The 24878-nt window shown below is 37.3% G+C and overlaps 1 protein-coding gene across 1 annotated transcript in view; it reads left to right on the plus strand.

The window, feature by feature from the left end:
* Glg1 (golgi glycoprotein 1) overlaps positions 1–24878 on the plus strand; it is a 117833-nt gene that overhangs the window by 53054 nt on the left and 39901 nt on the right. Inside the window, exons 2-4 of the mRNA XM_047527872.1 lie at positions 9374–9406; positions 19507–19593; positions 21595–21810. Coding sequence (XP_047383828.1) covers positions 9374–9406; positions 19507–19593; positions 21595–21810 — 336 coding nt within the window. The remainder of the gene's footprint in view (positions 1–9373; positions 9407–19506; positions 19594–21594; positions 21811–24878) is intronic.

Genomic DNA, 24878 nt, shown 5'->3' on the forward strand with positions numbered 1-24878 from the left:
GAGACTGTTTTAAACCTGGAAGTCAGCATCCTATGTGCACAATTTCTTTGTTCTGAAAATCGGGAAAACTTTGGTGTCAGTTGAATAATTGGGAAAGTTATGGATGTTGAGATAATTTTTTAATTTTAAGCCTTTTTGGAAAAAGAATCAGTGCATTCACCATCTTTTCAAACTGCATCAACTTGCTAATAGGTCAAAATTATCCCAGATTTTTTCTTTCTGGTGTAGATGAAAATTTCAGAGGCCTTAAAATTAAAACCTGTGTCTTACACATTAGATTTCTCAATATTCTTCTGAAGAATAATAATTGTGATGGTGAAAATTTTAAATACTATTGTAGTGCATGAGCCTATATAGCAATTGTGGTATAGCTCCGTTTTGCACTGTTTTGTACCACCTGTTCATAGGCTGTCAGGTGATTTATTTATTTAGATGCTAGGGATTGAACCCAGAGGCACTTACTTACATTCATCTGCATCTCCAGCCTTTTTATTTTTTTTTGAGACAAGGTCTTACTAAATTGCTGAGACTGGCCTCAAACTTGGGATACTACTACTTCAGCCTTCTGAGTTGCTTGGATCACATGTGCCTAGCCTAGCCTTGACAATTTAGTAAGACTCTGTCTCAAAAAATAAAAAGGGAAAGGAATAACAGCATAGTGGTAAAGCACCACTTGGTTCAACCCTAGTACCAGCAAAAAAAACCCCAAAAAACAAAAAAAACCCAAAACCAAAAACCCAATATAGTGGAGTGATTTAAAGACCAGTCTTCCCAGTAGGGTAAGATTTTTTTTTTCCTGCCATAATTTTCTAAATTAATTTATCCCTTTTTCTAATTTATCCTAAAGTAACTAATTTAAACTGAAGTTGCATTCCTGTAGCTTAGAATTTATATATCTTATAAGCATTTTATTTTTATATATTTATTTTGTGTGTATGTTTCTAGGTATGGAAACCAGAGCCTTGTGCATCCTGGGCAAACCCTGAGCTATTCCACAACCCTATATATCTTATAAACTTATTCCTGAAGTTGATGCTTAATAAGAAAATCTTTTATTTTTTTTTATTTTTGAGATTGACTTACTTTGGAGTCAGGCAGTGCAAAATTAATACTCTTTTGGAAGCATCGAATAAGTATTACAACTAGATGGTATTTGTTACATACTGATTAATTGTGGTAGGTGAGTTTCATATTTTGCTTCACATAAGTCTACATATGAAGCAAACATTCTCATTCCATTTGTAGGTAAGGATATTTAGTCTTACAAAAGTTAAATAATTTGTCCTGGCTCACACAGCTAGTATCTGGAATAGTCAAATTTGATCTAGATCTTTGGCTCAGCTGGAGTACTATCAAAAGGATTCTTCTGGTCTTTCATACTTTGTACTTTGGTTTAAAAGTCAATTAATTTTTTAATAGAAAATGACCACTTTAGGAGGCCCAAAATGTGTTCTGGAGGTTATAGAGAAGTCTTATAGAAGAATATATCTTTATTAATGTTTGCATTAACTTATCAGTATTTCCCAAATTAAGCATTAATTTCTGTCATTTCATCAATGGTAGTTTGATATAGTGGTAATTATTGATGTTTAATTAGTAGTGCCTTTTTTCTACCAACTGTGGAATGGTATTATTTAAACAAGAAGAAATGTGGAGACCTTTTAAAGATTTTATTAGATTTTATGCTTAATGTTTGTAAAACCCAGAAGATTCAATTTTACAATTTTTATTTATTTATTTGTTTGTTTGATTGATTTTTGGTACTGGGGATTTAACCCAGGGACACTTTACCACTGAGCTACACATCCCTACACCCCTTATTTTTATATTTTTATTTTGAGACAGGTTCTTGCTGAGTTGCTTAGGACCTCGCTCAGTTACTGAGACTGGCTTTGAATTTGTGATCTTCCTGCCTTAGTCTCCCAAGCTGCTGGGATTACAGGTGTGCACCACCACACCTGGTAGCCTGAGACTCCTTTGAGCTACGTATATTTCAGAATTATATAGTAATGTACTATGCTGTCTTTAAACAGAAGGCCAGTCCCAGAGCCAAAGCTGTTCTCTTAGAAGCACCAGTGATTTGAACTGGGTTATATCAAAAAGAAATCTGCACATTCTATCGGCTCCTTCAGCCTATTTGCTCTTGCTTAGTAGTAATGCAGTCGCCTGTAGTCGGTATGGGTGAATTGTGGTATTTTTAGGAACTTGGGTATGGGACATGAAAAAGTGTATTTATTTCATGACTTTGTTTTTGCATTTTATAATTATATATGCCGTTTTTGGTTTTAACCTTTCAGAATAGTAGAATAGAAGTACTGTAGTTGGGTGTAGACATGTTAGATATTTGAAAATGTTTTTTATATTGCAGACCAGTTTTGTGCTTTGCATTCAACTATAGTAGCTACTGCTTTGACAAATTTGTAACTACATTCAGCTGTCCCAAATCATCTGAGAGGGCAAATAAAGAGATGGCATATCAAAATTTATTTTCTGTTCATAAATATATTATAAGGCCCTTCAAAGAATTTTGTTTTCACCTTCTATTTTAAACTCCCACATAAAAGTTGGCCATCCTGGCAAAACTGGACATCAATGGTTAATGTATTTTTCTTAGTGCAGAACTACCAGTTTAGGACTCGGAGAACCAGATTGCTATTTGCCATATCCTGGAGGATATAGATATCCCATGTTTCCTCCCCACCACCTCCCTTTAAAATAGACAGTAGAAAGGAATGAAACAAAAAATACAGAGACTTTCCTGTGTTCATTTATGAATACATGACCTATGTTACTCTACATCATGTACAACTACAAGAATAGCAAGTTATACTTTATATATACGTATAATATGTCAAAATACATTCTACTGTCTTGTATAACTAAAAACAACAAATTGAAAAAAAAAATATTTTCAGAGGTGTCTGTGTGTATCAAATTGCTTTTATTTTATTTTATTTTTGGCACAAGGTACAAAATTTTAAAAGTATAAAAGGTATATAGTGAACATAAATCCATTTGTGTATACTTTCAAAGATAATCTATACACATACAGTCAAATTTGTATATTATATATTTTGGATTCTTATTTGCATTGTGAAATATGGCTTCCTGGATAGTAGTAATTTTGCTTTTAATCTTTAGTGGTACTTTTGATGTTAAGTTTTATGCTGAGAATAAAAGGCCACTGATATATTTGTAAAGTCTATAATTCCTAAAGCTTTTTACACAGCTTTTGTCATGATGCCCCATAATAACTTCACAAGGTTGGTAAAGCAGAATTCCTGTTCTAGAATTTTGATACTGTATTTTGGTAGTAGAAGCACAGTTGTTGCAGTCTTGGTCACTGCCTCACAGTTCGGAAGAGTGGCCTTTTTGCTTTATAAATGTTAGCCACCTCAGAACAAGTGATACTGCTATCTGTGCCACTCCTGTAGTGGGGACACTAAGACTGACTGACTGTATGCAACTGAACTGTGCAGACAGACCTTTGATTCCTTTACAGCTGTGTGCCTTTCCTGACTGGGAGCCAAGCTGGTAGATCTGCCCAAGATTCCTTTTAACACAAAAGTGGAATCTCACCAAGCATTTGATAAAGTGACTCTGTTTCCTTCCCCCATAAGTTAGGTAAAAATCATCATCACCAGTACCAAAGAGTGTTGCAGATTCTAAGTCATTTCCTCAGAAGAAAAAATGAGTGGTGGGAAAAGAAAGTTTCTGACAATAAGCTCTTGTGAGAGTGATGTGGTCCCAGAGTAGTGCATTCATTCACAATGAAGAAAGCAGGCAGAGAGTCCTGCAAAGCTGTAATTGTTTTTTTTTGGTTGCCATACTGGGGATCCATCCCAGGCCCTTGCACATGTTAGGCAGGTGCTCTACCACTGCGCTGTGCCCCCAACCCTCCTTTTATTTTTGTTTGAAACAGGGTCTTGCCAAGTTGCCCAAGCTGGCTTCAAATTTGTGATCATTCTGCCTCAACCTTCCAAGTAGCTAGTTTAAAGGCATGTACCAGTATGCCTGGCTTATTTATATTTTATGTTTATAAATTCATAGAAAACATTGTATTTGTCATAATGTAATGATGCAGTTTTTGTTCAATAACTAAATTACTGTATCCTTATTAAGTATGTTTCATTCCCTGCTCTGGACAAGATTGATAAATCATATTAATTTTTAGTATTTCCATTGGTCAGTTTAAGTATATTTAGAGTTTTCTCTCTTGGTCCACTCCTCCCTTTTCTTTTATTTCTTAATGTCCTGCCAGTATTTGTATCTGTGAGTAAGTGTGCAACGCAAGCCTTTCTATTAATTCCCAAGGCAATATACCCATACTCTTTTACCTTATTAGAATCAAAAGAAAATTTGTTTTCATTTTGAAGATATAGGAAAAATAAATCTATGATCTCACCACGTTTTGTATGTGAGACTGTCCAAGAACCAGGGATAAATTAGCCCTAATTTGTTTCTAGGGATCTTGTCTATCTTTTACCCCTTTAAAAACTCAGTATATTCCTATAGAAGTGAGTAACTGTATAATATTTACCAGCTGTATTATTATTCCCATCACCCACTTGGGAAGCACACAAGTAATAAAAGTATATTAAACCCACCACACTGTGCTCAGAATAACATATTCATTTGGACTATGGGAAACCATTATTGCACCAGTACTGGGATTTTTAATAAAACCTAGTAGTTATCCCACCACATATTAGGAGATGCCAAATAAATAAACCTAAGAATGGTCACCTTAGGGTTCCCTTTCTGACTGAAGTCTCTGCCTTCTGTTCAGAATGTGCTTTTCCAACCCCTCCTTCACCCCATGTTCTGCTCTGCACAACCAGACCACAACCCCCCAAAAGGCTCATCTCAGGTGTGTCCTCTCCACGAAACAGTCCCTCATGTCCTTTCTGTTGTCCTTCTCATGGGGTTTGTGGTGCTTTCTTCCTTCTTTAAAATATCACCTATTGCCCTCCTCAGTACACACACATTCAACTGGTTTTTAGATGGTTAGGTGTGGACTCATGTTTTTACTCCTGAAACACTCATTTACTAGAGCCAGCATTTGTATTTCATACTTAAAAATAAAAAAATTCCCATTGGACTTGTATAGTACTTTTTTTTTTTTTTTTTTTTAAGATCAGTGAATATTGAAGATTCATACAAAAGCACAGCTCTTCAATGAATCAGCATTGTTGGAAGGCTCAAAACCTATGTCAATCACTGCCCTCCTTGGAAAAATAATATTCAGCTGCTATCCCTGGGTACAAATAAGAAAAATACATTCTGTTGGAGCCAGATGAGGCACTAAGAGGGAATCATCTATGAATCTGATTGAGGATTAAGATTCCCTTTAGACTTGCTCAGGGAAAATTTTCCAAGACTAAAAGATAGGGTTTATCTGATTAGATGGCAATTACATTATGCTCATTGTGCTTTGGGGAGCGGGCTTTGGATCAAGTTAATAAATGAATTGTTCTTGTGATTGGGAGTTTACTGGGTTCTTAATGAATAAACTCGCAGAAGAATTTACTTACTACTGCAGTAGAGTATTCCTACTCACAAGAAGGCGTCAGGTTGTTGCTGCCTGAATTCAGATGGCAAGGCCATAAAAGTGTGCCTACTGTTGCATTTTTGTTTGTTTTCTTCCAGATCATTTGAAAAACAAATCTGTCACTTAATTTAATACCCGGTGCATAGAAAAAGGAATTTATTCTTTTGTGTTCCTCTGAGGGTTATTTCAACTTCAGTTGATGAAAATGTAGAATGTTCCATATAGGCATATATTACTGCACCTGGCTCTTTCTTTATTGATGTGTTTCATAAAATTTTCTTCTCAGTTTTCCATTCTAAGAAAACAGTTTTCATTTCAGTGAGGAAACACTTGATGTAAAAAGACATATTTCTGTCTCCACGATGGTGAAGAGCAGCTGATGATGTGGCATGGCTCAGTCCACAGGCTAGGAGCCAGCATTATGCCTCTAATTTGAAGGGTGGGGTCCAGGGAGGATTCTGAAACTGATAAGGATTTCAGTGTTGTTTTTTTTTTTTTTTTTTTTTTTTTTTGGTTTTATTTTTGTTTTTTAATTTCAATATATCACATGTTGAAAAAATACATTAAAAGGTAATTAAAGGCTGAGCTTTTTTCTTTTCTTTCCTCTTCCTTTCTTTTCTTTTCTTCTTCTTCTTCTTCTTCTTCTTCTTCTTCTTCTTCTTCTTCTTCTTTTTTTTTTTTTTTCCTAATAGCTTTCTTCTTTTCTTCTTGAGCCCTAGGGGATCATGTAACTTCCTCCTCTTTGGAGGAATCATTCCATTCCTTCCTGGCCACTGTTCTAATTCTTTGGACCTTCCTCAGGTTCTTACACTTACTTAATTGTTTAATTTCACTCTTTAATCTACACAACTGGATTGTAAACTACCTAAGATCAGAGACTTACATAAAATATTTGTATCCTGTAGTAATACCTATGGCAATTTAGGATAAATTGATTGTATACTTGTGTTGATTCATTTCTTGGAATCACCCCATAATAAAATTTCATTAATTGTTAGCAAAAGAAAAAAGAAATCTTTAGCCTTATTCTATTTTGGTAATTCTGGATTTTATTTTCCATGCTGTTTTTCTTCTTGGACTAAAGCTAATCAAGTCTATATACTTTTATAAGGTGCTTATTTGTTTGGTACCACTGATTGAACCCACTGAGCCACAACCCCAGCCCTTTATTTTTTATTGAGACAAGGTCTCACTAAATTGCTGAGACTGGCTTTTAACTTGGGATCCTCCTGCCCTCAGCATCCTGAACTGCTGGAATACAGTGTGTGCCACCATGCCCAGCATGACATCATTTTAAAGATTCTCCAGTGCTCTGAATTGCTTTCAAGGTGGCCCCATAAGGAGCCAGGTTTAAGTAAGCACTTCAGATTGAAGTGGAAAGGAAAGTTAAGCTGGGTCAGTGTGTGGAGGCTGATTCTGAGACTCAGAAAGGCATTAAAGTATCTATTCTTTCATATTTTGAAAATGGCACTGCTAATAGCCAAAATTGGTAATATTTCATAGAAAGTTCATACTGTTCACTTCATTTGATCAAATTTGGATAGGTTGGAATACCATAGAAATTCAAGGTAAATAGCGTTTTGTTACCGGTTTGTTTTATTACAGTTGTTACCTCCTTGAAAGGTCTGAACAAGAAAACGAAAAGAAATATGTATTGCAGAGCTATGCAAAATCAGGCAAAACTTAGGTCCCCCCATCCCTTACTGACTGGGGATTGAACCCAGGGCCTCACACATGCTAGGCAAGGCTCTACACTGAGCCTCATCCCCAGACACCATTCCATCTTTTCTTTCTTCATAGAATTAAAAGTTCATTTTACCCATTACCTGTACCTAGCTTTAAAAAGCAAATGTAACCAGGCTTGGTGGCACACCCCTGTAATCCCAGTGACTTGGGAGGCTGAGACAGGAGGATTGGGAGTTCAAAGCCAGCCTCAACAAAAGCGAGCTTGCTAAGCAACTTAGTGAGACCCTGTCTCTAAATAAAATGCAACATAGGGCTGGGGATGTGGCTCAGTGATCAGGTGCCCCTGAGTTTGATCCTCAGGACCCCACCCCACCCCCAAAAGGAAAAAAGATACATTGTATCCTTGTGTTATGCCTGCCTGACTTTTTTTTTTTTTTTTTTTTTTTTTTTAACCTAGTAGTGCTCTACCACTGAGCTACATTCCCAGCCCTTTTTATTTTTTCAGACAGGGGCTCACTAAATTGCTGAGGCTGACCTTGAATTTGTGATTATACTGCCCCAGGCTCCCAAGTGGCTTGGATTTCAAGGGTTTCCCCACTGTGCCCTGTGTGCCTGATCCTCTTTAAAATTAGAAAGTATCATATAAAAGAAAGGGTCCTTTTGTTGCTATTGCTTTAGGATATTTTTCTCCATTTTCCCCATTTCCAGAATGTACCATTGATTAGAAAGGGATTATGCCTCCTACGTATCTTTTTTTTTTAATTTATTTTTATTGTACACAAGTGGGATACATACTGTTTCTCTGTACATGAAGTAAAGGCATACCATTTGTGTAGTCATACTTTTACATAGGATAATAGTGTTTGATTCATTCTGGTTTTTTTTTTCCTTCCCACCACCCCTCCTACCCCTCTTTTTCCTCTTTCCTCCATTCTTACCTCCTTACCACCCCCCACTGTGTCATCATCCACTGATCAGGGAGATCATTCGTTCTTTGGATTTTTGAGATTGGTTTATCTCACTTAGCATGATATTCTCCAATTTCATCCATTTGCCTGCAAATGCCATAATTTTATTATTCTTTATAGCTGAGTAATATTCCACATTTTATACCACAGTTTCTTTATCCATTCATCAATTGAAGGGCATCTAGGTTGGTTCCACAGTCTGGCTATTGTGAATTGAGCATCTATGAACATTGATGTGGCTACATCTCTATAGTATGCTGATTTTAAGTCCTTTGTGTATAGGCCAAGGAGTGGGATAGCTGGGTCAAACGGTGGTTCCATTCTAAGTTTTCTAAGGAATCTCCACACTGCTTTCCAGAGTGGCTGCACTAATTTGCAGCCCCACCAGCAATGTATGAGTGTACCTTTTTCCCCACATCCTCGCCAACACCTGTTGTTGCTTATATTCTTGATAATCGCCATTCTAATTGGGGTGAGATGGAATCTTAGGGTGATTTTGATTTGCATTTCTCTTATTACTAGAGATGTTGAACATTTTTTCATATTTCTGTTGATTGCTTGTAGATCTTCTGTGAAGTATCTGTTCATTTCCTTAGCTCATTTGTTGATTGGGTTGTTTGTATTCTTGGTGTAGAGTTTTTTGAGTTCTTTATATATTCTGGAAATTAGTGCTCTATCTGAAGTCTGAGTGGCACAGATTTTCTCCCACTCTGTAGGCTTGCTCTTTACATTGCTGATAGTTTCCTTTGCTGAGAGAAAGCTTTTTAGTTTGAGTTGATCCCAGTTATTGATTCTTGCTTTTATTTCTTGTGCTATGGGAGTCCTATTGAGGAAGTCTGATCCTAAGCTGACATGTTGAAGATTTGGACCTACTTTTTCTTCTATAATATGCAGGGTCTCTGGTCTGATTCCAAGGTCCTTGATCCATTTTGAGTTGAGTTTTGTGCACGGTGAGAGATAGGGGTTCGCTATGTATCTTTCTGGTTCATTTCTGTCCAGCAGCCTAAACAGTGTATAATGCTATGAATATGTTGAAGAAACATATTCAATTGACTATTCAGATTTCTTGTATTGAGGTTTATTTTGAATTTGAAAATTGTATTTGAAAACTTGAGAAATTTTTTATTTTGTTTTGTTTTAAACATTATTTCTTTTTCTTTCTTTCTAGCCTGAAAATGAAATTTCTTCAGACTGCAATCATGTAAGTATAGATTTCTTTTAACTTACCATATGTGCTTTATATCTATGACAACAGACTGTGGGACACTTTGTATTGTTTTAGGAAACTTTATGTTTTCTTAGATTCCCTTAATCTTAAAATGATAATAAACCTTGGTTAAGGACCATGGTAAAATCTACAAATACTCCTTCATTGTAGAAACTGGCAGTTTCTGTCAAATAATATTTAGGTAAATAAGCTTGTTTCTTCATTATAGCTACCATATGAAAATAATGAGTTTTCTGTTTATCAAGTTGACCATTTTAAAATAGTATAAAGTTCTTTCATTTACTCATTATGAGTCACTTACTATGTGTGGTAGCACATTAAAAGGAGACTGATGTGAAATTAAATCTGTGCAAAAAGTTTTGGGTGTTTTGATACAAGTCTGTACAGAGTACAGTGGGACACAAAGTGAATTTTGTCCAGGTGTTTTTGTCAGGAAAGGCTTAATGGTGATGATAATAGGTTTTCAGAAAGATATGTTTGTCAGATTGTCAGAAATCACCCTGTTTCCATGTAGTGGTAGATTGGATATGGACTGCAAAAAACAGGAAGGTCGACTCTTACTGTTACTATTCATTCTAAAGAAAATCTAGATGGGTCTGAGATTTTTAAATGCAAAATAAAACCTCAAGAGTCCTAGAAGAAATCTTGAAATGAGGGAAGTCTTTTCTAAACATGACACAATCCCAATAAACACAATAGTTACATTTCCTGAATTCAAAACTTACCTTAAAGCTACAATAATCAAGACTGTGCTGCTGAATAGGATAGACAGAATTGAGAATGCAAAAATAGGCACAAGATTCATTTTCAACAAGGGTATAAAGGTAATTTGGCTGGGAAAGGAATAGTCTTTTCAACAAATGGTATTGGAATACTTGGGTATCCACATAAAATAATGAATTTGGAGCCCAGCTTTATACTATATGAAAACAAAAAGATTGAAAACGTACATGAAAGAGCTAAATTATAAAATCTGTTGAATAAATATAGTTGTAAACCTTCATGACTAGATTAGGCATGGTTTCTTAGATGGGACACCAAACGAATAAGCAACTAAACAAAAATTGATAAGTAGATAAATTCACCAAAATTAAGAATTTTTGTGCTTCCAATGACACTGTCAAAGTTTGTTGGGTGCAGTGGCGCACGCCTATAATCCCAGAGGCTCAGGGGGCTGAGGCAGGAAGATCATCAGTTCAAAGCCACTTAGCAACTTAGCAAGGTCTTGTCTCTAAATAAAATACAAAAAAGGGCTGGGAGGCTGGGATGTAGCTCAGTGGCAAAGTGTTTGCCTCACATTTGCAAAACTGGGTTTGATCCCCTGTTCCAAAGGGGGGAAAAAAAAAAAGGTTGGGAATATGACTCAGTGTAATGCCCCTGGGTTCAGTCCCCAATACCAAAAAAAAAAAAAAAGAAAAGAAAAGGAAAGAAAGTTCAAAGACAATCCATAGAATGAAAGAAGATATTTGCAAATATTTTCTGATAAGGGTATAGTTAGTGTTGAAAAAGTATTTAAAAACTCTTATAGCTCTAGAATAAAGAAATAAATTTAGGGTGAATGTATAGCTTAGTGGCAGAATATATTTACCGTGCATAAGGCCCTAGGTTCAGTCCCCAATACCACCCTGTCCCCAAAATAAAAGGACACAGTGGGTATAAATAGACAGACATTCCTCCAAAGAAGATATGCAAATGGCCAGAAAACACATGAGAAGATGTTCAGTAGTGTTGTCTTTAAGGAAATGCGAATCAAAACCATAATGAAACACTACTACACACCCACTAGGGTGACTATAATGAAAAAGGTGGACAATAACAAATGTTGACATGGATATGGAGAAATTTAGTCTTCTTACATTGCTGATGGGAATGTGAAGTAGCACAACCACCATAGAAGACAGTTCGTCAATTCTTCAAACCTCTGTTACTCCTAGGTATGCGCCTTGTGTTGGGAAAGCACACCGCCTGTCCCCCCTCTGCTGTCACACAGCAGTCAATACCAAAGACTTCTGACCTCTGAACAAGTAGGGTTTCTTCCCTTCAGCAAGCAGTCTGGTCTGCAGCAGTGGATGTCAGCTGGGTACCCTCTAATCCAGTTCAGTTCTAGCACTGTCTATCTAAAGAGAGCAGACAGGTCACAGGGGTTGGCGCCTCAGTTCCCAAGACTTCCTCCACCCCCAACACACACTTTTTAGATGTCAGTGGCAAACACCAAGTGGTATTCTGTTTTGTTTTGTTTTGTTTTGTTTTGTTTTGTTTTGTTTTGTTTTGTTTTTAAAGAGACAGATTTTATGACATTGCCCAGCTAGCTGGCCTTGAAGTCTGAGGATGACTTGATTCTCCCACCTCACCCTCCGAAGTAACTGGAACTACAGGCACGTGACACTGTGCCCAGCTCCCAGGTCATTTTACTTGTGATTCTGACCAAGTGGCTATAAATTGAATTTTCCACAACTCCCTCCTCAGGTGTGATTTATTTACTCTAGTGACTCACAGAACTCAGGGAAACACTGGCTTACGTTTACCCATTTATTTTAAAGGATATTACAAGGAATACAGATGAAGAAATGCATAGGTCAAGGTATGGAAGAAGGGTGCAGAGCTTTAAGTGTCTCTGAGCATGCTGCCTTCTAGGAATCTCCTTGTGTTCAATCTCCTTCTGGAACCCTGTCCTTTTGGGTTTTTTATAAAGACCTCATTGCATAGGCATGATTGCTAATAGACTAGGTGGGGAAATTCAGCAAGTTCTGTCCATCTAGATTATCCTTGGCCTCTCTCTGCGGCATTCCTTCCTCAGGGCACAGGGGTGTGGGGTGTACCCCTCTGGAATGAGGAGGGTATCATGACCTATTATTGAACCAGAGTAGGTCAGAGAATTTCTTTGTGGCCAACTCAAAGATGAGAGTTTCAATGACTTGCCTTGGGAAATAAAAATTGTAGTTTCAGCGGCCTTTCTTGGGGAAGGAGTTATGAGCCAGAACTGTGAACAAAAACCGAAGTATATGTATCATATCACAATACTCAAGAGAGTTGAAAACATATGTTCACATAGAATTGTGTACAAAAATGTTCATAGAAGCATTGTTCACAATAATCTAAAAGTGGAAAAAACTCACATGCACTTCAGTTGATGAATGGCTAAATAAAACATGGTGTATCCATACAGTGGGATATTATTTGGCTAAAAAATGGATGAACCTCAAGAACTGATTCATTGATATGAAATGTCTAGAATAGGCAAATCCACAAAGATAAGATTTAGTGGTTGCCAGGAACTGGGGGAATTGGGAAATGGGAAGTGACTGCTAATAGGTGTGGAGTTTCTTCTGGAATTAATGACAGTGCTCTGTAATTAGTAGTGATGATTGTAGAACCACCATCTTATACTTTGGATGAGTGAATTTCATAGTGTAAATTATATTCCACAGAGTATAGTCAGCACCCATATAATAACCATACAGCTTCTGTTATTAATTCTGATGCTCAGTAGTGTTTCCTATACCCCTACTTATTTCCACTCCTTTTGTATTATTCTGAAGCAGAACCCAGACGACATATCTTTCCATGTGTTAATATTTCAGTAAATACCCCCCAAAAGGTAAGAGCTTTTAGAAAAACAGTGATTACAATATCATTATCATATTTTTTTAAAAAATTATTTATTTTTGCTATACTGGGGATTGAACTCAGTGCTCTACCATAGAGCTACATCCCCAACCCTTTTTATTTTATTTTGAGACAAGGTCTCAATAAGTTGTCTAGGCTGGCCTTGAATTTGTACCTGATTGTTATCATATTTTTAAAAACCATAATTCCTAATCAAATATTTAGTTAGTATTTAATGTTCTAATTTTAGCATAGTCCTATAAGGGAGTTTATTTAATCTGATAAATAGTGGCTATAGAAAGACCTACAGCAAATGTAGACTATTGACAGCTTTCTTCCCAAGATTGTCTATAAGACATCCTTGCTCACTGTAACAGAGGGCCTAGCTGGTATAGTCAAGCAAGAAAAAAGGCTAGAATTGGGAAGGAAAAATCAAACTGTCATTATTTGTAGATGACATAATTGTTTTAGTAGACAATCCAAAAAAGAATTTGTAGGTAGACTGTTAGCAGGTGATTAATAGATGACTTCAGTAAAATCCCTAGATACAGGGTCAGTATATGAAACTCAGTAGAATATTGTTATATTGTGTGCATGTAGAAATATGTAACAACAAATCCCATAATTATGTACAACTATAATGTGGAAAAAACTTGGTTGTATTTCATATAATAAGAAGCAAATATTTTAATAATAGTATTGAAATAGCATACCCAAGATTAATTCTTTTAAAAAATGCATAAGACTCCTGTGCAGATAACTGTAAGATATTAAGATAAATTTAAAGACCTAAGCAAATAAATGAGCAACTATGTTTGTGAGTTCACAAGTTGAAAACTTACTATAAAAATGTCAACTATTATCAAATTACCTATAGATTTCATGCAATCCCAAATCTCTTGTTATCAAAATGGCAAACTGGCTGTAAAATTTATGTGGGAACACATAGTGCCACTCATAGCCCAAACAATTAAGAAACCAAGCAGAGAGAATTTGACCAGAGTTAATGTAAAGCTTCTATAATTGCCATATGGTAGAGGCACAAGGATCAACAAGCCAGACCAGTGGAGCAGAATAAGGTCAGAAACACCATATATATATGGTATGTGTGTGTGTGTGTGTGTGTGTGTGTGTGTGTGTATATATATATATATATATATATATATATATATATATGAACACTTGAATAAGGCACCATTCACATAAAATTCATTCTGGATCCTTTGTAGATTCAAATGTGAAAGTGAAACAATAAAATGTCTAAAAAGTTAACAGAGAAAAATATCTTGACTTTGAGGATTAGCAAAGATTTCTTAAATGAGAAAGGACTAATCATAGAGCAAAAGATTGATAAATTACATAAATATTTATTTTTTGGGGACTGGGGATATAGCTCAGTGGAGAAGCTTGCTTAGGATGCACAAGGCCCTAGGTTCAGTCCCCAGCACCACACTATAAAATTTTTTAAAAATTTATTAAAGATAATAGTGAGTAAAAAGGCAAGCCACCAAGAAAATATTTTCAACATATCCAACAGTATTGAGAATATATAAAGAACTTATGCAAAGTATTAAAGTCAAAGGAATAAAATTTTGGTTAGGATGCTTGAACATCCACGTCTCAAATATGACATCTGTATGACATAAACATTGAAAAGGTGCTCAGCCTCATTAGTGGTCAGATGCCTGCACCATCAGAATTATGAAAATTGAAAAGACTGACAGTGTCAATACCAAGTATGGGTATGAATATGGAACTAGGGGCCTTTCATATATGATAATGATAATGTAAATTTGTTCAACTACTTTCAAAGCGTTTAGCATTATTTACTAGAATGAAACATAAACATATTGTATGATGTAGCCATTTTATTTCTAGGTATTTACCCAACAGAAATGTTTATCTATGCAAAGGGGCATTTGTAGCAGCTCATGACAACCCTGTGAGTGAAAGATGAGCAAAATTCTTTCCTCTTCTTTATGAGAATTTGATATCTGCTCATTTCTTTCTTTTTTTTTTTTTTGCGGTACTGGGGATCGAACTCAGGGCCTTGTGCTTGCAAGGCAAGCACTCTACCAGCTGAGCTATCTCCCCAGCCGGGGTCTGCTCATTTCTTAACTCAGATTCCTTCTTATCCTGATAAAAGTAAAATGTCAATTAAGTTTTTGGGTAGCATTGCTTATGATAAAAATAACCCAGCTTGTAAGTTTAACATGAACAAGAATAACTATAAATGCATTATAAATACGCAGTAGGGACACCATACTTTGGACTTCCCTGGATGTAGTGACTTGTACTTGAGTGTGTCATTTGTTAGGGACCTTGGAAGTCATCCCCACTGGTTTGTTAAGAAGATGTTGGCTAACTGGGCTTGGTGGTGCACTCCTGTAATCCTAGCTGCTAGAAGGCTGAGACAGAAGGACCTCAAATTTGAGACCAACTTGGGCATTTAGGTAGACCATGTCTCAAAAAGAAAATGGGCTCAGTGTACTCTTGTAATCCCAGTGGCGCAGGAGGCCACGAGTTCAAGCCAGCCTCAGCAACTTAGTGAGGGCCTAACCGAGTCAGTGAGACCCTGTCCCTAAATAAATATAAAAAGGGGTTGGGGATGTGACTCAGTAGTTAAGCGCCTCTGGGTTCAATCCTTGGTACCCCCCAAAAAGGGGGGCGGGGACTGGGATGTATGTAGCTCAGTAGTAGAGCATTTGCCTAGCGTGTGCTGGGTCCTGGGTTCCACCCCTAATACCACACGCACACATAAAGAACAGAATATTTCACCTTCTATGGATACTTATTTTCCCCCTCATATAAAGTAGTATCCAATTCCTTCTGCCCTAGTGTATCACCTAATATATTCTTTTGATTATTCACACATTATATCTTCCTTCAAGAAGGTAAACAGTTTGAAAGCAGGAATTTTTCCCGTTTTTGCTCATTGCTGCCTTAAACAGAACTTGGCATATAAGTAGGCACTTGGGGTGGGGGGAAAGTGAGGAAACTTCTAAGAACTGAAGGAAGGATATGCATTTCTAAATTCAAAGACTTCACCAAATACCCAGTGCTATGGAGGGAGAGATAGCCTACAGCATGGTACATGTCAGTGAAATTTCAGAATTTGTGGTGGGGGGAAAGATACAAAAGCTTTCAGAGAGGAAAAAAACCAAGTCATAATCAAAGTACTTAGATTTGAATACTGTACTTCTTAGCAGCATTACTGGGAGCTAGGAGATAGTGGACCAGTGCCTTTGAAAGTATGAGGAAAAGTTTTCATTTGAAGTAATGTACAATAAAGCTATTCCAGACCTGCAGTTTTTAAAACATTTATGACCTGCATATTTTTTTCATAAAGCTACTGTACATCAATAAAATAAAGGAATACACAGAGAAAGATAAAGAACCTAGTAATTAATTACTTAGTACAAGACAAGAGCAAAGGGGGCTGATGAGGGGTGACCCCTGTGCAGAAGCCTAGGGAGCTGCCAGACCTGCTTGGGCGAGATAGAAGACTCCTGAAGAATGTCTCACCTGGTAGATTATGGGTAGGTTTGGTCATTCTGAGAGAAGGTACACATTTCTGGTAAAGTGACTGAGGATCAATTAGTAATGAGTAAATAGAAAAATAGGCCTGTAAAGTAAATGATGGTTAACTGTAGGACAGATTGAAAGTTGTATAGGAAAAGAAATATAATATTGACATTGCTCTGTGTGTGTGTGTGTGTGTGTGTGTGTGTACACATACACATAAAATTTCTTACATAATCAATAATGTAAATTCTGAGTATCTGACAACATTGTGACTTAACTACGTTGGGAGGACTGGGATTAGGAAGAAGGGCACGAGAGTTCATGCTTCATCTACACTGTAAATTATAGAATACCTAAAACTGACAAATTAAGAAATAGGTTAAGCACTAGTTTACAGATATAGAGGTAATTATAAGACAAAGCAAAAGGAATTTTAAGTACCTCTAGGGAGGAGTTTAGAAAGGGACTTGGCAGTAATTGATTGTTTTGATTTTTAAATTTGATTTTATTATTTTATTTATTTTTGTAGTATTGGGTATCAAACCCAGAGCTTCCTGTTTACCAGGCAAGCACCCTATCACTGAGCTACCTCCCCAGCCTTGTTTTGGATTTTAACTGTCTTTACAGAACTGTTTGACTAAATAGGTAGCATTCTCTTGTCATTTCTGAAGGCAAATGAAAGAGGAAGTAGATAAAATGAGCTACAGACTATACTTTTAGGGAATGTGTCTATGAAGAAAAAATTATCCTTCACCCCCTCACCTAGTCCTGTACCTTGTTCTCCTTATCTCAAGTATATCCCATTTTCTGTTACCCAAATCAATTCTTGCCTCTTAAGTGGTCTACTAACCTTCTCCAATCTTGCCCTATTCCACACTGTAATCAGAGTTGATCTTTGAGTTCTCTGGTTAAAAATTATCAGCTAGCTTCCTCTTTCCTTTAAGATGAAATTCAAAATCCTTAGCATGAACTGCAGAGCCACAGCAAGAAGTGTGAAGAGTTCCCTAGGTGGAGGTGGGATGAGGGCTTTGGTCAGGGAAAATTTACTGGGGAAAATGCTACCTAAGATGAAACCTCAAAGGTCAGAAGCAGCCAGTCATATTAAAGGGTAGGGAGAAGTCTGTTTTAAATAAATGAAGCACCATGCATGGGAGCAGGACATGTTAGAGGAACTCAACTCAGAGTCCAAGGGAGGAGGACTCAGGTGACAGGCCAGATCAGAAAGTCCTGTAAATCATGTTTGAACTTCAGCCCCAGAGTAACAGTAGTCACTGAAGAGGAAGGAAGGCTCTTTAGAAGTAGAACAGAGGTATATAGAAACTGCACTAAGCACAACACACAAACAAGTGGTTAAATCTGTATAAGCACTGAGGAAGATTTGGTAAAGAAACAAGACAGCAGTATTTCTTCTCTTCTCCCCTCCAAAAATACAATGGAAAGCTCTGATCGCCCAACCACCATAAGCTCGGTCACAGGAGGACAAAATAAGGAAGAGTCAAACTAGAAAGAAAATAAGCAATAAAAATGTAGTGTGATAAATGTGATAGCAGAAGCATGTAGGGGACATTATGAAAATACAAAGGAGGAACACAATTCAGTGAGTGATGGAGAAGGAGGAAGAGGTGGCTATGGTCAAATTATCCTGGGCTCAATCCACAAGGTTTAGAAAGAATTCTTTCAGATGAACTGAGACATTGGGACACCAGGTATGCAAAGGAAAGGAGGATAGAAGGGTGAGGGTGACTCAGGGGAACCTATGTAGTTCAGAATGGCTGGAGTTGAGGGTATTGAAGATGGGAGGTGGAGGAGCAGAGTCAGATCACACTGCCTGGTTAACCACTTCTGCCATTGACCTTAGCCACCACCATACAGTGTGAGTCTTTTTCCTTCTGCTTTATGCCCCCATCTCTGGCATAGTGCCTGAAGGTAGTAGGTACTCATTGTAATGCTTCTGTTTCCTCCAGTGGCCTATGAAGCTCCTAGAGATTAGACTGTGTGTGGCACAACCAAAGTGCCAAGAGGATGTTTGACTGATTCAGTGAATGACTGGTTGTATTCTTTCATCCTGGAATATAGTAGTCAGAGAGAAAGAAATGAACCCCTTCCAAAAAAAACCTCTTCATCATTCTACATCATCCAAAGCCTCTGTTCTTTCCTCTGAGCAGTTTGAAGGCTTGTATTTGCTACTTTTAAGTACTTTTAAGGGTCATTTATTGAAATTATTTAGCTGAGGTTTCAAAGATAAAATAATATTCAGCCCTCACCTGGGAACAATAATGGCTAGTTGTGTAAAATATATTTTATGTCAGGTGTTTTGATGTTTTGATCTTTTTTTTGGAGCATGGAGCAGTGCTAGGGATCAAACCCAGGGCCTAAAGCATGCTAGACAAATGCTCTGCTATTGACCGAGCTACATCCCCAGCTTCAAGTCAGGTGTTTTAAAGGAATGAGATAGAGAAGCATGGAAACTAGACCCTGGGCAATTCTCCTTCATAAAACTGATCGATGAAAGCAGTGATGGTTGTGAAATCTGGGACAAAGCCCACCCCATCTGAGCAGCTGAGTTTTTGGTTTAAGCAAATTTGGCCTACACAACCTGTTTATATTGTCTCTGAAAACTTTATCAGCAATTTTAATATTTAAGTTTTTTCTTGACATTAAATGATTTTTCATTAATAGTTTTTAAAAAATTGTCCTTTAGTAAAATAGGAAAAAAAAATATGTCCAAATGGTACTGCTTTTATTTTGTCTGCATGTTTTCTTCCTCTTATCTATGAATGGGATGGCATTTTGTCTTACTTTTTGTTACCTGATGCATAAATGTTTTATTTGACTGTATAATTGACTTACATAATTTAAACACTAATGACAAAATTTCATATTATTCTAACTAGAGGATTTTTGTTTGTTTCCCCCCTGTTTGGTTTTCCTCTTGAACCTAGTTATTGTGGAATTACAAGCTGAACCTGACTACCGATCCCAAGTTTGAATCTGTGGCCAGAGAGGTTTGCAAGTCAACCATATCAGAGGTAGGTTTTAAAAAAAGTTTCATAAATATTAAATGATTTAGAAGAGAAAATTACATCTGTTGACCAGAACAGTCTTTAAGAAAGGAATGACTTGGTTATTTTACCTTTCTTGGAAATGACATCTGTCTTGGTTCAGAGATAGGAAGGCAGGGGTATAATTAGACTTCTTTTCACTATCAGGTTCTCTTGGTCCCAAACCATCCAGAGCCACTGCTGAGGTTATTATCGCTGCTCTCACATCTTTACAACCTGCCAGGCCAGAGGCAAATCCAAACCCCAGGAAGCTTAACACTCCTCAGTACTTTGGCTCTGCATTTGGATCAGTCAAACCAAAGAAGTATATGCTTCAATAAGGAGCTAGTGCTATAAAGGTTAAAGGTATTAACTTTTACTGAGTATAAAGACAAAAAATTAATGAAAATGTATAGCACTGTACAGATACTAAGGGAAACATTTTAATGATGTTAATGAAAATTGTGATATTTGGGTATCTTTTTTGTATTTGAAGAATATTTTATTTTTATTTTTTGGTGGTGCTGAGGATTGAATCCAGGGCCTTTTTAATGCTAGGCAAGCACTACCACTGAGCCATATCCCCAGTCACGCCTGTAATTCTAGTGACTCAGGAGGCCGAGACAAAATAAAAAGGGCTGGAGGTTCAAGCACCCCTGGGTTCAATCCCCAGTACCCTCAGAAAAACCCCTTTGATTGGAAATATACTCATGACCCTGTTTTTAGGGATCATCAAAAAATGACAAAGATTAAGCTGAAAGAACACTCATCTTAACTACTGACGTTTTCTGCTACCTCTCAAGCCAGTGTGTAACTGTTTACTTAAATTCCAGAATTTACTGCTGCTTCTACCCCCCGCCCCCCATACTGGGGATTGAACCTAGGGGTGCTTAACCACCAGGCCACATCCCCAGCCCTTTTTATTTTTGAGACAAGGTCTCACTAAGTTCCTGAGACAAGCTTTCCCACCAGCAAATGAACTGTTTTTAGGGACACCGGCCTAGTGTCTTCTAATTCAATTCAGTTCTGACACTATCTCCCTGGAGACTGTGTCAGATCTCACAGGTTGAGCCTCATTTCCTAAGACTGTCCCCACCCCTTTAGGTCACAAACTAAACTAGGGGTTTTACCTGCTTCTGAACCCTTATAAATCAGGGCTTCCACAACCCTGTCCTCAAGTTCTATTAATTTGCTCAAGTGTTCACTGAACTTATTGGAAACACATTTACTGATTTATTATAAAGACTATTTCAAAGATTCTGATGAAGAGGTGCATCTATCAAGGTATGGGAGAAGGGGTGTATTATGCTCCAGGAACCTCTGCATGTTCAGCTCTTGGGAAACTCTGTGAACCCTGTCTTTTTGGAGACTTACTTTTATGGAGACTTACCAGGAGGATTATAGTCTATGATCCGACTTGGGGAAATTCTAATTTCTGTGAAATGCCTTGGGGAGGGAGTTGCAAGAAAAGAATTATGGACAAAAACCAGTGTATCTGTTATAATATCACAGAATGGCACTTTCTTCTTTTTTTGGTGGTGCTAGGGATTGAACCCAGGGACTTTCGCATGCAAGGCAAGCGCTCTACCAACAGAGCTATATTCCCAGCACCACCACCCTGCCTTTTTTTGGATACCAAGGATTGAACCCTGGACACTTAACCACTGAACCACATCCCCAGCCCTTTTTAATTTTATAACAGGCAGGATCTTGCTGCGTTGCTTGGGGACTTGCTAAGTTGCTGAGGCTAGGTTTGAATGCACAATCTTTCTGCCTCAGCCTCCTGAGTTGCTGGTATTATAGACATGCACCACCATGCCCAGCTACATTGTTCTTTTTTAAATGAATGTATTTCTAAATGCTTTCCTTTTTTCTCCCAAATAAATAGTTAGGAAATCAACAGAAAGTACCAAACATCGTCTCTTTCTTAAAAGTTATTTGATTCAAGCACAGAATATTTGTGTAAATCAGCCACTTTCTCTTGAACAGATTAAAGAATGTGCGGATGAACCAGTTGGAAAAGGTTACATGGTTTCCTGCTTGGTGGATCACCGAGGCAACATCACTGAGTACCAGTGTCACCAATACATTACCAAGATGACAGCCATCATTTTTAGTGATTACCGTTTAATCTGCGGTTTTATGGATGACTGCAAAAATGACATCAACATTCTGAAATGTGGCAGCATTCGACTTGGTGAAAAGGTATCACCAAAGGGATCTTATAAACTTAGGAGCTTGATAAATGAAAACCATTTCATTTGTAATGAAATGAAAATTTTCTCATGTAATTCACTTGGGATTTCCCATGTAATTCACATGGGAAAAATTTAGGAATAGAGTGACAGGGTTCAAATTAAAAGAAACTTGCCCAGACACACCTCTAAGATCTAAGACTCGTTGACCTATGAATGCATTTCATGTTTTATAACAAAATGTTCAGTACTGTATGGGGAAGTAAAGGAGTCAACATCTGTGAAGACAATGTTATCTTCAAAGTATTACCCATAACATGCTTCTGGCAAAGAGAGACCCGAGTTCTCTGTTTCTCTGCACATAATCTCACTGTTACCTTGTTTTAGTCAGTTTTTGTGTCTCTGACCAAAATACTTGAAAGAACAACTTAGAGGAGAAAAAGTTTATTTGGGGCTCACAGTTTCAGAGGTCTCAGTTCATAGACAGCCAGCTCCATTGCTCTGGGCCCAAGGTGAGAGAATATCATGGGAAAGGGCCCAGCAGAGGAAAGCTGTTCAGTTCATGAGGTCGGGAAGCAGAGAGAAAGGGGGAGGGAGGACAAGGTCACAGGACAAATGAGCCCTTCTAGGCACTCCTCCAGTGACTCACCTCCTCCGCCCCACCCTCCTACAGTTACCACCAGTCAGTCCATTCAAACTAGGATGGGCCGGTGAGGTTACAGTTCGCATGATCCAATCTTTTCACTTCTGAACATTTCTGCATTAACAGGAGCTTTTGTAGGATATCTCACATGCAAACCATGTAAGTGTACTTAGCAAGTGTACTTAGCAGGCACACTGGTTGGTCTGCATTTGTAAAATGAGATGTTTAAATATTAGAAAACGTTAAGATATGTAAAGGTACTTCTAACTTATCAGAAGAAAGTTCTTCTGATAAATATATATTATTTTCATCTCAGAAGAACTGATTATAATAAAGACAGAAAAGAACTGCCTAACTAGTTTCTCCCTTAGTTATAGCTGATCTTATGTTTGAAATTATTAACCTGTTGAACAGAAGGGCACAAGGAAGGTTTGGCCAATTTACTCAGAACTTGTTTGCTCAGCAAAAATGAAAGAAACTCTTAAAAGGTCATGAATACCATTGGGAGACTTGGTCTGAGACCTGTGGCATCAGCTATTAAAGGCTGCCACTCATTAATCTTTTGTTTAGGACATAGGATGGAAAATAAACTCATTTGTTTCTTTGCCCTCTGTTCGTGGTTTGCAGCTATCTTTAGCAAAGGGGGCATGATATTAGAATCCTGTAACTGAGCACACCAGCTCAAAAGAAGGGTTTTGGCTGTCACCAGGCCTTTGTGCCCTGTCCTCTTTATCAGCACAGAGCCCTGAGCCCTTTCATAGATACCTCTGATTCAGTCTTAAAAGCTCTGTAAGCTTGGCATAACCCTTTAAGGAAGCTAAAGAAAGACCAGGGTTTTGTTTTCACTTTTGTTTTTTTTGTTGTATTAGTATTAAATCCATTGTTGCTTTACCACTGAGCTACATCCCCAGTTCTTTTTAAAAATTTCATTTGGAGACAGGGTCTGGCTCAATTGCTCAGGCTGGCCTCTAACCCTGTTCCTCTTGCCTCCACTTCTTGAGTAGCTGGGATAATAGGTGTGTACCACCACACTCGGCCATTTTAATCTTTTGATATACCTAGCAGTTAGGTACAATTTCTATATCACCACCTTGCCATCAAAAGTTTTATTGTATTTAGGAGACAGTGAGATGGGCTCATGCCTGCACTTGTGCCTCAGAAAAAGCATGTTTCTTCCAGTGTAATTTGTTTTGGTACCACAGCTGCATTTAAAAATGAGAGGGAGGCATGTCCTCAGCTCTTCTTTACCTTTTTTTCCAACTGTTGTTTGCTTCTCCATGGCCAGTTGTTTAGTTTACTAGATAATTTTATCCTGAAAATTAGTTAATTGGCTTCTGACCACAGAAGAGAACAATCTCATCAATTTCAAATTTATTGCTGTTGAAACTTGAAAACTGTACCATGACTGGCTTTGAACTGATCTTCTCCAAGGTCAGAGGGGAGGATTTCTGGTTAATCTGTATTAGAGAAGATTTCCAAAAGCAGAAGTGTGAATGATTCATTTGAAAAAAAAAAAAAAAAAAAAAAATTGAGTGTGGCCTCCAAAAAGGAACTTAATTGTAGACCTATGCCACAGTAGGATTGCTCTTATACTTTCAGTAATTATATCATTTCATTATTTCCTGTTTTTAACCAACTACTTGGAGTAACTCAGACATTCTCTTTCTACCAGTCTAGATTATGGGAGACACCAGAAATGGTGAAATAGAAAATGGTTTATATCAGAGATAAAAACTGAGTTCTTGCCAGGCATGATGACTCACACCTATAATCCCAGCTAGTTGGGAGACTGAGGCAAGAGGATTGCAAGTTGGAAGCCAGACTGGGCAACTTAGCATGATACTGTCTCAAAATAAAATTTTAAAAAGAGCTGAGATATAACTCAGTGGTAGAGCACTTGCCTACTTGAGTTTATTCCCTAGTACCATAAATACATACATATATACATACATAAGTTCTTGCCTACTATTTTGATATTAATGTTATTCTTTTCTGCTATTGTTGGTTTATTTTTAAGGATATGGAATATGGAGAAGAAAAAGAACTACCTATCAGTCTTCAAAAAACTGAAGTCATTGGCAGTATTTTCAGGCAGATGTTTTTAAGCAATAATAAAAAACTATTGAGATCTAAGGATGGAGCTCAATAATAGTGTTTGCCTAGCATGTGCAAGGCCCTGGGTTCAGTCCCCAGCATATCCCTTATTCCCCTCACCCAAAAAAAAAAAAAACTCAAAATATTATAAATCCAGGGTCATTTACAGGATCATTTGTTAATCATATTTCCAGTGTGTATATTACCTAAGTAATTTTAGTATCTCATAGGTAATATACAGGTGTGAGTTCACCTCATTTATTTTTATTAAAATTTAATGATTAGCCATATAGTCTTCATTGTCAAATATTTGTATATATTTCAGTTATATAACTCAAACG

The sequence above is a fragment of the Sciurus carolinensis genome, chromosome 16 (genome assembly GCF_902686445.1).
Source record: "Sciurus carolinensis chromosome 16, mSciCar1.2, whole genome shotgun sequence".
Classification (NCBI taxonomy): domain Eukaryota; kingdom Metazoa; phylum Chordata; class Mammalia; order Rodentia; family Sciuridae; genus Sciurus; species Sciurus carolinensis.